Source organism: Esox lucius, chromosome 6 (genome assembly GCF_011004845.1).
Source record: "Esox lucius isolate fEsoLuc1 chromosome 6, fEsoLuc1.pri, whole genome shotgun sequence".
Taxonomy (NCBI): domain Eukaryota; kingdom Metazoa; phylum Chordata; class Actinopteri; order Esociformes; family Esocidae; genus Esox; species Esox lucius.
In genome coordinates, this window is record NC_047574.1 from 1,544,415 (window position 1) to 1,561,953 (window position 17,539).

Here is a 17,539-nt window from a genome sequence, read left to right on the forward strand (position 1 = left end):
TTAGGCTTAGGCTTAGGTTTAGGGTTAGATTAGGGTTAGATTAGGGTTAGGCTTAGGTTTAGGGTTAGGGTTAGGCTTAGGTTTAGGGTTAGGGTTAGGCTTAGGTTTAGGGTTAGATTAGGGTTAGGCTTAGGTTTAGGGTTAGATTAGGGTTAGCGTAAGGGTCAGAGAGGGGGCAGAGGAGATAAAAGATCAAATGAAGCGAAGCCGGGGGTGGGAGGAGTCAAGTTAGGGATAGGGAAATTTGAAAGACGCCACGAATATGCTTAATATTGAGAACAGTAGATTATAAATGAGAAGACGTTGACATGGGTCACGAGATTATATATGAGAAGAAGTCGATGTGGGGAGAACGAGAGATTATATATGAGAAGACGTCCATGTGGAGAACGAGAGATTATATATGAGAAGACGTTAATATGGGGAGAACGAGATATTATATATGAGAAGAAGTCGATGTGGGGAGAACGAGAGATTATACATGAGAAGACGTCCATGTGGGGAGAACGAGAGATTATATATGAGAAGAAGTCGATGTGGGGAGAACGAGAGATTATACATGAGAAGACGTCCATGTGGGGAGAACGAGAGATTATATATGAGAAGAAGTCGATGTGGGGAGAACGAGAGATTATACATGAGAAGACGTCCATGTGGGGAGAACGAGAGATTATATATGAGAAGAAGTCGATGTGGGGAGAACGAGAGATTATACATGAGAAGACGTCCATGTGGGGAGAACGAGATATTATATATGAGAAGAAGTCGATGTGGGGAGAACGAGAGATTATACATGAGAAGACGTCCATGTGGGGAGAACGAGATATTATATATGAGAAGACGTCCATGTGGGGAGAACGAGAGATTATATATGAGAAGAAGTCGATGTGGGGAGAACGAGAGATTATACATGAGAAGACGTCCATGTGGGGAGAACGAGAGATTATATATGAGAAGACGTCCATGTGGGGAGAACGAGAGATTATATATGAGAAGACGTCCATGTGGGGAGAATGAGAGATTATATATGAGAAGACGTCAATATGGTGAGAATGAGAGATTATATATGAGAAGACGTCGATGGGGGACAGACCGAAGGAACAAGTGAGGGCGTACTGTGACTCATTTAGGAAGAGTGGGTGTGAGAGAAGGCTTGTCTCTCTCTCGCTCTCTCTCGTCTCTCTCTCGCTCTCATCCATACTGCGGAATACTTCATAGTCTGGTGGGATGAAGCCATCCCTGTGTGTGACAGACATAATTGTGATTGCGTCAACTCTGCTGTGGTGACAGAGCAGGATCATGGGAACAGAACGAGGATAAAGTGAAATGAGACGTGAAAAGCTGACCATCTGCCAGTGGGTTTCATATAATCTCTCTGCCACTGAGGGCCTCAGGCAAACGCGCTGGCTGCCCACACTACACATGCTACATTACCTATAGCGCATACTGCCAACTGGGGCTTAGTCACTAATCGCTATTGGCAGGGAGTCCCTTAACACAGAGGGACCCAGGACGAGCATTCTGACTGCTCCACAGAAGACATGGAGACGCATGTGGACGTAAAGGTGGACAAATGGATCACTTCATTAAAGATGTCTGACTTGATAGTTATTTGGTACGTGGGCGTGTACGAGGGTAGCTGTAGTGTAGGGGGGCGTGGGGTGTAGGGGGGCGTGGGGTGTAGGGGGGTAGTCGGGGTGTAGGGGGGAGCGGGGTTAGGGGGGAGCGGGGTTAGGGGGGTAGCTGGAGTGTAGCGGGGTGATTGGTGGAAGGAGGTGCCCTTGATACAAACTAGAGGTTACCGTCAAGATGCTGGGCAGCTTTGAGAGGTTTCTTCCTGGGAGGGGGGCAGCTCTGGGCTGTCCGGAGCTGAGGTCTTATTTTGGGGCTTTTCACATAATAATGACTTGTTCAGCAGTTTCTACTAAACCTTGGGTCTATCTTCTCCAGTCACTTGCTTGTGTGCTTGAATGTGTTGATGACATCACTGTAATGTGTCCCTCCCCCTCTTCTGTCGTTAACTCCGTTGTCTCCAGGGACGGGACCTGCTGGCCCAGAAGATCCCTGGCTGGCAGCAGGCATGTGCCGACCCAACCAAGCTTCCGGAGCGGGCCATGCTCCTGGCCCAGCAGATGACTTCTGCAGGAGGCACCCTGGGCTCTGCCCCCCACACTCACCATGGTTCCAAGGGCAACCTGCACATCTCCGACCCGATCCCTGGCGCCAAACCCCTACCCGTGCCTCCGGAGCTGGCTGCACTCATGGCTCAGCAGGTTGGTGCCGGTGACCGGTTCTAGTGTGTATTAACCAATGCTTTGGGCTGATCAGGCCTATGTGGGGAAATATTCAGGTGCTGCAGTCATCAGTTATTGCTCATCGATCAGCGTGAGTAGTCTTCATGATGAAGCTGTGTGACTCCCGGAGAACGTCCATATCTGCAGACAGTATTGCATTAGTGTTGTAAAGGAAGTCTTGAGTCATGCCACAGTTCTGTGTTCTGTACTTCTACCTACCGTCTGCCCTTAATTAACAGCACCGGCTAGCTTGTTGCCTAGCGATGCCCCACAATGTTTATATTCCATTAGGGGCTCAGAATCTCTTCTACCACACAGACACGCAAACACACGCGCACACACACACACACACACACACTCTAGGTCCTATCAGATTCTTTCCCTGATTCCTCAACACACAGATTTGCTGATGCATATAAACTTATTGCTGCATGCTAATTAAAATGTTGCCTGTAGGAAGGAACGGATTCCTCAGGTCTGATGGGCTGTTGTTTCTTTCACACTCTGAAACCTCCCGACGGCTGTGTTTATCATTTGTGTGTGTGGGGGTGTGTGGGTGTGTTTGTGTGTGGGTGTGTTTGTGTGTGTGTGTGTTTGTGTGTGGGTGTTTGTGTGTAAGCTTCCTCAGTCGTCATGAAAGATTTTGAATCATGTCTGTCAAGATGGTCTTATTACAGGCCCTGGAACACATGATGTGGAAGAAGAAGCAGATTTTAAGAGCACAGCAACAGAAATGTATCAACATCAGAAGTTGATAATCGTTAGGGTGGAGTCTTCAACTACCGCATCAGAATTTGATAATCGTTAGGGCGGAGTCTTCAACTACCGCATCAGAAGTTGATAATCGTTAGGGCGGAGTCTTCAACTACCACATCAGAAGTTGATGACCGTTAGGGCGGAGTCTTCAACTACCGCATCAGAAGTTGATGACCGTTAGGGCGGAGTCTTCAACTACCACATCAGAAGTTGATGACCGTTAGGGTGGAGTCTTCAACTACCGCATCAGAAGTTGATGACCGTTGAGGCGGAGTCTTCAACTACCGCATCAGACGTTGATGACCGTTGAGGCGGATTCTTCAACTACCGCATCAGACGTTGATGACCGTTAGGACGGAGTCTTCAACTACCGCACCAGAAGTTGATGACCATTAGGGCGGAGTCTTCAACTACCGCATCAGACATTGATGACCGTTGAGGCGGAGTCTTCAACTACCGCATCAGACGTTGATGACCGTTAGGGCGGAGTCTTCAACTACCGCATCAGACGTTGATGACCGTTAGGGCGGAGTCTTCAACTACCGCATCAGAAGTTGATGACCGTCAGGGCGGAGTCTTCAACTACCGCATCAGACGTTGATGACCGTTGAGGCGGATTCTTCAACTACCGCATCAGACGTTGATGACCGTTGAGGCGGAGTCTTCAACTACCGCATCAGACGTTGATGACCGTTGAGGCGGAGTCTTCAACTACCGCATCAGACGTTGATGACCGTTGAGGCGGAGTCTTTAACTACCGCATCAGAAGTTGATGAGCGTTAGGGCGGAGTCTTTAACTACCGCATCAGAAGTTGATGACCATTAGGGCGGAGTCTTCAACTACCGCATCAGAAGTTGATGACCGTTAGGGCGGAGTTTTCAACTACCGCGTCAGAAGTTGATGACCGTTAGGGCGGAGTTTTCAACTACCGCGTCAGAAGTTGATGACCGTTAGGGCGGAGTTTTCAACTACCGCATCAGAAGTTGATGACCGTTGAGGCGGAGTCTTCAACTACCGCATCCGATTTATTTAACCAAAATGTACTTTGTTAGGAGAACATGGTCATCACCCTGGCAGCAGAAAGGCTGGCTGCAGACATGCAGCTCCAGATCATTTGATTGTCTCTATGATTTTTCTTTACAGACCAAAAGAAATGCCTGTTCAGTAGACGTCTCCCGAGACCTGGTTTGGCTTAGCATTTAAAATAATTTCCCTTCAGATTAATTTTGTAACCAGAATGCGCCTCAATTTGTCAGACATCATTGAGCATTTTTCAGACATCATATAGCACCTGTTGATGTTTCTTTTACCAAAGTCTGTTTTGTGATCATGTGTATTGAACATTAATTGTCTTTAAATAACTTAAGGAGGGCACACCGCATCAATGTCATCTGTCAAGGATGTAACATTCATGTTAATTTCATGTTAATGTCATCCTAATTATTACAGTCATCTTTATGCCTTGTAAATGTCACAGTTGTCTTAATGTCATGTTAATGTCATGTTAATGTCATGTTAATGTCATGTTAATGTCATCCTAATTATTACAGTCATCTTTGTCTTGTAAATGTCACAGTCATGTCAATGTTGTGTTAATGTTATGTTGATGCACGGTCTTGTTAATGTTGTGGGAATGACCAGCACAGTCATGTAGAAATCCAGCCTAAACTTCCCCTGCTTATTCCTTTTCATTAGATGACACATTGATCTGTTGATGACACTGACATTGAAATTACTTACATGCTTGATCTTTATGTTAATCAACCGTTTCAGTGGGATTCTAATTAGTTTAGATGGGTTTCAGACTGTGATGCCTTTTTTGTGACGTAACAGTGGTAGAATGTAGAATGTCAACTAAAATGAACACACACGTTCCTTCTTAACCTCCCCCCTTCTCCCCAGCGTCTAACTGGACCAGGAGGAGTCGAGGCAGGGATGTTGAACGGAGCATCTGGAGCCCACGGAGGAGCAAGCGGAGGTGGGGAGGACTACCAGGACTGGATGGAGGGGAAGATGGCCCACGCCCAGATTCTGGCCCAGCAAGCCTCCACCCAACCCCACAGACAGGGCAGCGAGGTCTACTCCAACACCCTGCCTGTCCGGAGGAACGCCCCGGCCAAGAGCAGCGCCACCATGAGTATGTAGCTCTACAAACACACCTTAACAGGGGGCAGCATGGAGCTCTATAACCATACCTTAACAGGGGGCAGCATGGAGCTCTATAACCACACCTTAACAGGGGGCAGCATGGAGCTCTATAACCATACCTTAACAGGGGGCAGCATGGAGCTCTATAACCACACCTTAACAGGGGGCAGCATGGAGCTCTATAACCATACCTTAACAGGGGGCAGCATGGAGCTCTATAAACACACCTTAACAGGGGGCAGCATGGAGCTCTATAACCATACCTTAACAGGGGGCAGCATGGAGCTCTATAAACACACCTTAACAGGGGGCAGCATGGAGCTCTATAACCATACCTTAACAGGGGGCAGCATGGAGCTCTATAACCACACCTTAACAGGGGGCAGCAAATGTTTCACATAGCTGTGGTCTACTGCTTGTGACCTTCAAGACGGAGGCCCTACATGATGTCAAGGAGGCAAATGCTGGACACAGTGATGTTTTCTTCTGTTTTCCTCTGTTCTGGTGTCCCAACCTGTTATTTGCTCCCTCTCTTAGGCCAGGAGACCCGCACTCTGCCCAGATCCAGTTCTATGGCTGCCGGTCTGGAGAGGAACGGTCGCACCCGTGTTCAGGCGATCTTCTCCCATGCGGCAGGAGACAACAGCACCCTGCTCAGCTTCTCCGAGGGAGACGTCATCACCCTACTGGTCCCGGAGGCCCGGGATGGATGGCACTACGGAGAGAACGAGAAGAACAAGATGTACGTGCTCTAATTCCCCCTGGTTCACCCTGTCAAAGGGGTAGTAGTATTACCTGAGTCTGCTAGCAGTGTTACCTGAGTCTGCTAGCAGTGTTACCTGGGTCTGCTAGCAGTGTTACCTGGGTCTGCTAGCAGTGTTACCTGGGTCTGCTAGCAGTGTTACCTGGGTCTGCTAGCAGTGTTACCTGGGTCTGCTAGCAGTGTTACCTGGGTCTGCTAGCAGTGTTACCTGGGTCTGCTAGCAGTGTTACCTGGGTCTGCTAGCAGTGTTACCTGGGTCTGCTAGTCAGACTTGTTCTGCTATCATTTATGACTGACGATTGGCAATTAATCCGTTTCTGGTTTCTTGTCAGGCGCGGCTGGTTTCCTTTCTCCTACACACGGGTCGTCCCGGAAACGGACAGCAACAAATTACCAGTTAACAAGTAAGTGTAGTACACAAACATGGAACCATGGGACCATCAACCATCTGAAAGTCTATTGAATGACACTGGAAATATTTTGGAGTAAAACAAGCATTTATTTTTTTGGTTGTGATAACTGAAGCTCATAAAGCATAACTTATATCTTTCAAGAATAATTCTGTAATTATCTGTAAATATCATTGTTAGAAGGTAAATATAATTCATTTAGAGGGCAAATATTCATTTATAAGATACATTTTATTAATTTAGAAGGTACATATCTTTAATTTAGAAGTTCAAAAATATTACTGAGGTAGCAAACGCAGAGTGCTACTGTAATGCTAATCTGTGTGTTATTTTTAGTTCTACCTATGCATATTCTAATTGCCCAGTGCAAAGAAATCTGTGTATGAGTTCATGCCTTGCTGTTGTCATCACCAACTGGCGTGTTAGTTAAAGACTGTAAGGTACTTCATTAAAGTGTTAACCAGAAATTATTTGATATTGGGATAAATAAAAGTCTGCAGATGTTTTCTGGTTCCCATGCAATACTCATACTATTTCAAGACCAGGAGCAAGAAATAAAATCACTCCACTGTCTGTGTCCAGCCCCCAACATTAAAGAGCAGCAACACTGACTGATCATAGAAATAGAATGATAGAATGACTGTTGTTTTATGTGACCAGCCCCCAACATTAAAGAGCAGCAACACTGACTGATCATAGAAATAGAATGATAGAATGACTGTTGTTTTATGTGACCAGCCCCCAACATTAAAGAGCAGCAACACTGACTGATCATAGAAATAGAATGATAGAATGACTGTTGTTTTATGTGACCAGCCCCCAACATTAAAGAGCAGCAACACTGACTGATCATAGAAATAGAATGATAGAATGACTGTTGTTTTATGTGACCAGCCTCCACCAGGCTCGGAGCAGCAGCACTGGAAACCTGCTAGAGAGGGATGATGTGGTTGCAGTTCCTCCGCCAGGCTATGGCATGTCGTCCCGCCTGCTGGCACAGAGCATGCAGACAGCCCCCATGACACACGGTCGACAGCAACAGCGGCCGTACAGCGTGGCAGTGCCAGGCTTCTCACAGGTAAACGCCAACCCTCTCCTCTTGCTGGCAGGCATACCCACAACTGTGGACACCAGCTGACCCTAATTAACCACCAGGAAGAAGTGAAATAAAAGAGTTTTATCCATCCGGGACCAGACTGGAAGGGCCTGGATCTGAAGTTCTGCTGATAAATAGATGACATAAATTATCCAGTACACTCACATACAGATTCTCAGTGCTTTGGATTTATGTCAAATCTGAATTATAATACCTGATTACGATTTGTAATTATTTTTATTATTCATTTCTATACTGTGAGCTGAAAAGAACTGTAGCACTCCGTTAGCTAGCCCACCTAACCAGGACTCAACCATGGTTGGGGCCTTCGGTGCTTTCGTTGACTGGTGAAGCCGAGTGTCTGAACTTCCAGCCTGGTAAATCCATCCGTGTGATTGGCTGTTGTTTTCCCAGTCACACAATGGTCTGCTTCATTAACATAATGAAACACGGGCGGTCCACTGCCACCGCTACTGAGGAGAGTGGTTGTGACAGGATCCGGGCGATAACAGGAACAAGGGTGAACCCAGCTGGCTGATCAGACCGACACACACACACACACACACACACACATAAAAGCAAGCAAGTTTATTTATATAACACAATTCATACACAGAAGCATTTCAAAATGCTTTACCAAGAAAAAGAAAAAAATTAACAATACAATAGCATAAAAACAAATAATCGAATGAAAACATCAAAACAACATCATAATAATCAAATATAGAATAGGAAAGTAGAAATAAAACGGGATAAAAACATAGGAAGCTATAAAAGCTGTAAGGCTGAACAGTGTGGTTAGGTTTAAGTGCTCAGTCATAGGTGTGTGAAAAGTGTTTTTAACCTGGATTTAAAAATTGATACGTTTGGGCCACGTTTAAGATCTTCTGGTAGTTTATTCCAGTTTTGTGCAGCATAAGTGCTAAACGCAGCTTCTCCATGTATAGTTTGGACTCTGGGCTCTACTAGCTGACCTGTTTTCATGGATCTAAGAGCCCTGCTCGGTTTATATACTTCAAACATATCAGAAATGTATTTGGGACCTAAACCATTCAGAGATTTATGAACTAAAAGCACCACTTAAAAATATATTCTGTAACTAACTGGAAGCCAATGCAAAGATTTAAGAACCGGAGTGATGTGCTCTGTTCTCTTGGTCCTGGTTAACATTCTAGCAGCAGCATTCTGAATGAGCTGCAGCAGTCTTTTTGGGGAGTCCAGTTAAGAGGCCATTACAGTTGTCAACCCTACTAGAGATAAAAGCATGGATGAGATTCTCTTGGTCTTTTTGGGACACCAAGCCCTTGATTCTGGCTATATTTTTAAGACAATAGAATGCTGTTTTGGTGACTGCCTTGATGTGACTGTTAAATGAGGTCTGAGTCTATCAAAACACCAACATTACAAAACGCACACACAAAATACACACACACACACACACACACACACAAAACACATTGCCAAGGCGAGAGCAAGTGGGGGGCCTTGGCCACAATATGGCCGATAGAATCCTCTGCCAGGCTTTGTGTGGGTGGAGGCCAATCCTCTACAACTGAACCCTCTACAAGGTTTTAGGTGAGGTCTATACAGGTTGTCTGGTTAGTTTTGTTGAAGTCTGGACAGATTTTTTTGGTATGTTTTAGGAAGGTCTAAATAGAATGTTTTGTTGAGTTCTTGGTAGGTCTGAATAGATAGTTAAGTTGTCTGAACAGAGTTTGGCTAGTTTTGGTTAAGTCTGAATAGACTGGTTAGGTCTGAATAGACTGGTTAGGTCTAAACCGCTGTGTCATTTCTTGTTGCAGTCTTACACTGCAGTGGCTAGTCTGCTGTGTGAGTGGCTGGTGCCCCCTGCAGGCTCAAATACGTATGACACAAACAATTGTTAAAACACAACAAATGCCGTTTTGCAGATGCTTTTATCAAAAGCCATTTACAGCCATGATTTCTCTTTAGAGAAATGCTGCTAATGTCCTTTTCAGGTATTCTCAATACACTGAGATACGTAGGGCCTCAAACTACTTCTAATGGGCAGTTGTCCATCAACCTGTCCTCTCTGTCGAACATGGGTGTGCCACACTGTCTGTGTTTCCCATTGTTCTGAATGACTGATCAAACTTCAAATGTGATTTGATGACTGAAACAGGTTTTGTCTCTGTTTTCAGCAGGGACTTGAGGAATATGAGCAACGTTTTCCAACAAGGTAAGGTTCTCTGCTGTCTGAGTAGATGATAATTACTGGTTGTGATACTGAATAAATGCCTGGACTGTAACAGATTGACTGGGGATATATGATCAGGCGTCAGGCAGGGCAGCTAGGGTAGCAGCAGTAACTATTCTACTGATCGGAATTCCCACATTTTATCATAAATTATGTATTTTTTAAAGGTTGATATTTCTCATATAATTTAAATTGTTTTCTTTCTGTTATGTTTTTTTCTCATTTAATTTGTTGATAAGACCTAGCTACGATATTATCATGATCATGTGATAATGGCATGTGGAACGCTGCGGTTGGCTGCCTGCAGCTCGGCCAGCCAATCACAGTAACAGGTGAGGTAATCAGGAATCCAACAGGCCAATGGTAGTCCACCTTTACCCATGTTGGAAATCTGATGTTACACTTCTCTCCCTCAGTCTTGTTATCCTTTCACTTGGAAACATACTGAATTTTAAGACCCTTTAATTTTGTTTCTGCTGCCTGAACCTCATTGGAAGTTTATTTGGCTAAACTCAACCCCATTTTTGTTGTGAAGTGCGCTCCAGTCACCCAATTATCCTGCTCAAATCTCTTTCCGGGACTCGAAGACAACATTAGATTGAGAACTATTTATGACCATTTGAAACAGAGAGAGCAGGTTATCCCCCTCCCAAACCCCCTTCTTCCCACCTGAACCTCATTTTGATGGTGAGACAGCTTGAGATAATGTTTAGGTAGATGTACCTGGGATGGAGCTTATGTTTAGGTAGATGTACCTGGGATGGAGCTTATGTTTAGGTAGATGTACCTGGGATGGAGCTTATGTTTAGGTAGATGTACCTGGGATGGAGCTTATGTTTAGGTAGATGTACCTGGGATGGAGCTTATGTTTAGGTAGATGTACCTGGGATGGAGCTTATGTTTAGGTAGATGTACCTGGGATGGAGCTTATGTTTAGGTAGATGTACCTGGGATGGAGCTTATGTTTAGGTAGATGTACCTGGGATGGAGCTTATGTTTAGGTAGATGTACCTGGGATGGAGCTTATGTTTAGGTAGATGTACCTGGGATGGAGCTTATGTTTAGGTAGATGTACCTGGGATGGAGCTTATGTTTAGGTAGATGTACCTGGGATGGAGCTTATGTTTAGGTAGATGTACCTGGGATGGAGCTTATGTTTAGGTAGATGTACCTGGGATGGAGCTTATGTTTAGGTAGATGTACCTGGGATGGAGCTTATGTTTAGGTAGATGTACCTGAGATGGAGCTTATGTTTAGGTAGATGTACCTGGGATGGAGCTTATGTTTAGGTAGATCAAGGGGAAGGTCAAAGGACATTTCTCCTTATGATTTCCTTTTTGCTTTGTTGTTACATTTCATTCTGGTTAATTCTTCATTTCTTCATTTTAATATCAGTGGATTCAGAAAGTTAAACAGATTCAAATCCCAATTTTCCTCATGTCAAAGTAATAGATTATTAGATTTGGAATTGAAATGTCTGTATATTTCTTTGAATTATAAATTCCTGAAAATAAACGGAAACCATCCCATCCCAAGCCTCATGCTTTCATGCTTCCCTCGAAGATGTTGCCCTCCACATGCTGTGCAGTTAACTTCCTTCCATAGCTATCTGGCACACCTTGCTCCAGCCAAATGCTATGCTGTTCTCACAGACGTTTATTTTCCTGAGGCTTAAACTGAGCACCTTTTGAGGAAATATAAATATATTTCCAGAATATTTCTAGAATATAAAACAATTGAACAGTACTGAAATATGAGTGGATGAAGGGAATGTCAGTGTGAGCCAGCATTACAGCATCCAGCTACAACACTGGCCAAACTAGACCCCTGTAGATGAGCAGACTGGCCAGCTGTAAGTGGTTGTGGTTATGCTCTTCCAACTGTTGTTTCTGAGTTCATAAATATCCCACCTACCTGGAAGCTTCTCCTCTTTCTCCACAGTTCTGAAGGGGGAACCGTTCCGAAATTGATTTCCACAGTGTGAGACGGGACAGAAAGACACGCAGACAGACTGACTCAGACCCAGCTTACTGCTGCTGCAGTAGGACTAATGGCCAGTCACCTCTTCAGTCCCTCAGTGTCTGCCCTCTTAGCCACCCCCTTCTGCCTCCCACTGATCCAACACAACACTCCCCTCTTCACCTGAGCCAAGCAGGCCAGCTCCCATGTCTTCGTCCTCCCATCGCGCCAAGGGAAGACCCGTCTCTCTCCCCACTCCTCTCCTTCCTCCCATCACGCCAAGGGAAGACCCGTCTCTCTCCCCACTCCTCTCCTTCCTCCCATCACGCCAAGGGAAGACCCGTCTCTCTCCCCACTCCTCTCCTTCCTCCTCATCCTGCTCTTCCACTCTGCTCCGCTGAAACCAGGCTAAACCTTGTCTAACCAGACCCACGAAGCAGGACCAACTAACCCCAATGCAAAAGGACTGACTAAGCCCAGAACTGTCTGTTGGAATAATGGACGTTGTCTGAGGAAAATGTGGAAACAATATTTTGCTTGTCTTTCATGCATGTACACATTTTATTGGGATGCACCGATTCTGAGTACAGAACTGACTATCTGCTGATGCTGAATGCTGATCTGATACTGCCATTTTGTTTTGTTGAGGTGCAATGATGCCATACATCTTTTAAATGACTGAATTGTATGTCATACAAAGTTTTATCTACAACTTTCTCAATGTTTAAGATTATGGAACTTACACCATTTTAACAACATCCAATTGTAGTAATATATATTACAATACACTCCAAGGGAGAGTTATGCATTTGTGGAAATTATATTGCAATCTAAAATGGGAAAGTGGATGTTGGAGAAATGGGTCACTGCTGTGAAAACTAGGCATGTGATAAATTACAATTTTACATAAAGTTTATACAAGCATTTTCAGATCGTGTATGGTTAAAATCAATGTGAATTTGCACGTTTGGCTTGTCATTGTCCAATAGCAACTTCACAAAATGGCAGTAGAATAATAAGCGCTTTAGGCTAATCGATTGAAAATGAAATCGGAAAGACTGTACAACACCAAACAGATAGCCTCGCTATTTAGCTATGAATCTCAATGGATTTCGGGCTTATAAATCACACAGTTGAAGTGATGTATTTTCAAATCGTTTGGTATTAACATGCTGACGTTAGCCAATTTAGTGGACGTTAGCTAGCAAGCCTAAACTTTTCTACCGTCACCCCTTGAAACGCTTGGCAAAATGTACAACTGCTAGTTTAAAGTGTAAAGTAATTCCATACTGCAGACATTATTTTGGTTGTTATTGAGTTCACTGGGTATAGCCGGCAACGTATGCCCATCAACAACAATTTACCACGTTTTTACAGCACATTTTTATTCCTAACTGTTTCGTGATATCGGCTCATTACGTCGTCTCGCTGTCGCCGATGCCCAATCCCGTATTTTTGGTCCATATCGGATCGGTGCATCCCTGATCTTTTATATTAAATGGGAATTTCTTCCTCTTCAAAATACAATAAAATATGAGTGTTTTATTTTATTGACAGCTTTCTCCTGTCTCCACCAGTGAAGGTGAAGGATATACAGTAGCCTATATCAGTGTAAATCAAAATGCTAATCCAAAGGGGATTGTTTTAAAGACGGTTATGTATAATGATCAAAAAGGTCAAAATAAGCTGTAATGGGTGTCATTATGCTTTAGACAGTAACTTTATTCTACAGACCCAGATTTTCTTCTCATAAGTGTCTCATGATGACCCTCTTTAAACAAGAAACTATGTATCACGTGGTGAAATTACTCCAATGTAAATGCTCATTTTTTTACGATAGTTTATTAGGGGCATCAGACCAGCTAAATAGCTGTGTACGATAAAATAATGTACATTTGACTCAAACGGAAGATGATTGTTGATTATATCAGTTGATCGAAACGCACCTTAAAGACCACTTATTTTATGACTCTGATCTAAATAGTTATTGTCCTGCTATTACAGTTGTTAGCGTAAACGTATTTTCTGATAATTATGTCAGTTTTAATTTTTTATGACCAGTGAGATGTTCAGCATTGTGGAAGACCCAATACACTGTTTTCCAGAAACGTGTGTTCTGAATATCTTGTGTCTGAATGTAATCATACTTTCCCAAAGCTGAATGGCTACAAATGACACTCATCCCTGAATGGAAGAGATTTACGACTCTTGAGTTAGTTTGGTTCAGTTCAGTTGTCACATCCTGTTCCTGGCCTCTCCGGTCATTAGCCGATGACAAGGAGTGAAATGTTGGCTAGAGAGTCTGCTACCCAGAATATGGTTATCGTTCTGGCCTTTATGCATGGAAAACAAGACAAATGACACCCACAATGCACCTCACCAAACACACAACAAAGGTGCTAAATGTCATGTGCATTAACCAAATTGCCAAAAGCAACTGCCTCTCCATGTTCTCTCATCCCCTCCATTCAGTGTTGCCTGGTTACTAATTGTTTACAAATAACTCAACAAATGACTACCCAAGGCCTCTTCCTGGGGTTCCTTCTGCGTACCATAGGGAAATAGTTTGAGTTACATATATAATGTTTCTTAGCAATAAACCATTCAACGTAATAATTTGTCATGTGTAATTACCATACAGTATATTAAAGAGATAATGAGTAACTTTTTTGGTCTGTACAGCTATATACAGAAACCTGTACAGCTATATACAGAAACCTGTACAGCTATATACAGAAACCTGTACAGCTATAGACAGAGACTTTGAGGCAATGAATGGGTCCAATGCTCTTGACATAATTAACAGAACAACTGCAAATTCCGGCAATAATTGAATTAGATCAATAGCCATTTCGAGATTTGTGATAAATACGCTTTTGCAACATGAACTGTATCCCTTGCTTCTATGACATTTGCAGTACTGAAATAAGTTACCTCTGACAAGGAGAGGGCTTAATTTGCTGTTGTAACTTCATTCAGCCTTCTTGTATATTTGTAATAAAAGGGAGATGAGGGACCTGATTTCTGAGACAGAATAAAATATGTTGTTCTTTTGAGATTTCTATGTGCTTGAAAATGAAAGACTCAATAGTCTGTCTGCTTGTCTGTATGTTGATTAGTACATGTTAATGATTAACCCCTAACCTGTCTATCACTAATTCTTGTATCTAAATTTTAGGCTGTTTATAATGACCAAAGTGTCTTTGAATCCCCATTTAAAATCTATAAGATTAACCACATTTTAATTAGCCTTAAAGATAAATATATTATATTTATATATATATATACTCCTAAACCTGGCAAAATGTTACATGTGCCTTTTCTCTCTCTAGCGTCTTCTTTGTTTCTCCTCTTTTTATTCTTTGTTTCTCCTCTCCTCTTATTCTCTCTTTCTGGTTCTCCTGCCATATTCGCTTTGTCTCTCTCACTCCCTCTGAGTGTTAGTTAACCCCTGTCTTTGCCAACCCCGCTCTCTGTGTTCTCATAAATGTAGAGACAAAAGCGCTCTCAACTGAGTGTTCACCACTGGAAGCTGCCAGTGTTTCTTCTTTCTCTTCTTGAATTAGTACAAGGTATGATTGATCAGACTCCCACAGCACAACCACTCTCGGTGCAATAAATATGGAAATACACTACATTATTTTTCTATTATGTTATTTTATTTTTTGGAATGATTCACATTTTTGTTGTAAAGTTGAATCTGAATAATGTACAGACAATTCTGAATATTGATGTGCATGCTTTGGTTGACATCCAAACAGTGTAATGTTACAAATTCACCTCATATATATATATATCTATAGACACAGTGACTTTCTACTATAAAAATAAATATATATTCAGTTGGGAGCACTGTTGTATTCCTCCACGCTTAATAATGCATACCTCCCAGGCCTTTACACTCTCTGGAGACATTTAAAATAAAGACACTTCTATTTTAAAGATTTTTTTTTAATTGATATTATAAAGTGAGTCTGCTATGTTATACAGCGAGAGGCAAACAATAGTTTTTCGACAGCTTTATTTCCACTCAAATAATTGTATTTCAGTTTAAATAATTATGATTAATGACGAGATTGATGTGTGTAGACCTATAATTTACATACACAGAAATGTCAGTTAATTTCGTCATATAAAAAAAAAAATACAGAGTTTTATTGCAACATGCAACACTGCAATGTGTAATGCAAAAAACATCAGTTTACAAAAAATCCTACATCTAAATTACGATACAGTAATGTCAGAGGTTCTGACATTTCGTGGAATAGAACATAGCAATCCATGAATAGGGTTTATAGTAGACTATATTCTGCCCATACGAATGTTTTATTCTGGCCATATAAAAACTGACACAGGCTGGAAATATAAGCAGTAAACGTTTTTCAGTTATAGCACTTTCAAGTGGGTGTCAATTCTCCCAAATGCCCCCTTGTGGCCAATTCTATTTCTTATTTTCTGTTTTTGTACATGCTGCATGGCACTGCAACCTTCCGCAGGATACCGCTGTATAAACAAGGCATGCTGTGCCATGGACGCCCACCTTGGTGCTGGAATTAGAAGAGCGGCATTTGTACTTTGGGTATCTACAGTATGACTGCAGTATCTCTTGGATTGGATATCTACAGTATGACTGCAGTATCTCTTGGATTGGATATCTACAGTATGACTGCAGTATCTCTTGGATTGGATATCTACAGTATGACTGCAGTATCTCTTGGATTGGATATCTACAGTATGACCGCAGTATCTCTTACAGTAGAACATGGAAAAACACCACCGTGGTCGTGGGGGATGCAGTTCATCACTGGTTCGTGTACGTAACCATAATGATGTGGTTTGGTCCTCACCAAGTTCCCCATAGCCCCTCCTATGACCTGTTGGATCCATGTCATTTGTCTGTTGGGTCCCGTATTTTAAAGATTATCCCTACTGGTTTACTGATACATAGCCATTAGGACGAAGTGCCTTGCTCAAGGGCACATCTACCCCCCCCCCCCCCCACACCACTGTATCCCAGCAGGCTACGCTGTACCTCAAGTACTACTCCCTATTAACCTTTAACCCTGTCTGTGACATCTGGCCGGCACTTGGCTTGTTTGTTTGCCATTTTTGTATGCTTCCTCTGAATACGAGTCACGTCTGCTTGCTTATCTCTGGATCTCAATCAGACATGGATTTCATTCAGCCCTTTTCACATCAGCAATTTCAATGCAGATGTGGAAACGCCATTCATTTTTATCTATGTTGTTTTCTTGCACAGAACAAATAGAATGTTGGGAGCTTTGTTGAATTCTTTAAAGGTATAGGATTTTTACCTTAAACAGGCTACTTATGGAAATATGTATTTTAAATGTTTCACTATCTGTAACCGATAAATTGTTTATTTGAAAAAGTAGATGTTGAATCAAGCGTATGGTGTTTTAGTCCGGTGGCCATTATTATTTTACTGTTAACTAAGGAGTTACAAATGACCTTGGTAAGTAACGTGAGTGAATTTTCTTCAAGACAATCATTCACACTCAAGGCCTCTGTTTACCTTTCAGTATGGTGCTTTTGAGTGAACAGTTTGCCCGCTTTTGAGTCTACTGGAGCTTCGTAAGTGACAAAGAAAAACATCACCAGGTCACCAGCCTTTTCTCACTAGTTAAACACACCGATTCATTCACTTCCATCAACGTCCCGTCCCTGACATCGGCTCTCTGGTTTCACGGCCCCATTTCTTTTGTCTGAAATGTCACACTATCCTCTGTGGAATGTGTGTTACTGGTGCTGTATTCAGGGAATGTCACTATTTCTCATAGTAATAACATCACTTGGTGGAAAACCATCTTTGCTGACCTTGTTTCATTTTGGCATGCCACCCTGTAAGGGTTTTGCGTGCGTGTCTGTTCTGA

At 42.8% G+C, this 17,539-nt stretch overlaps 1 protein-coding gene across 13 annotated transcripts in view; it reads left to right on the forward strand.

The window, feature by feature from the left end:
- Positions 1 to 17,539, forward strand: part of baiap2b (BAR/IMD domain containing adaptor protein 2b) — a 73,085-nt gene that overhangs the window by 53,422 nt on the left and 2,124 nt on the right. For 7 of the 13 annotated variants that reach the window (XM_029120319.2, XM_029120320.2, XM_029120324.2 and 4 more), the window contains 6 exons: positions 2,037 to 2,273; positions 4,954 to 5,188; positions 5,737 to 5,941; positions 6,295 to 6,366; positions 7,267 to 7,450; positions 9,631 to 9,668. In XM_029120319.2, coding sequence (XP_028976152.2) covers positions 2,037 to 2,273; positions 4,954 to 5,188; positions 5,737 to 5,941; positions 6,295 to 6,366; positions 7,267 to 7,450; positions 9,631 to 9,668 — 971 coding nt within the window. Of the gene's footprint in view, positions 1 to 2,036; positions 2,274 to 4,953; positions 5,189 to 5,736; positions 5,942 to 6,294; positions 6,367 to 7,266; positions 7,451 to 9,630; positions 9,669 to 9,925; positions 10,019 to 11,627; positions 14,702 to 17,188; positions 17,241 to 17,539 lie in introns of those variants that run through there. The other 6 variants (XM_034292670.1, XM_034292672.1, XR_004575803.1 and 3 more) reach the window with 5 other exon arrangements.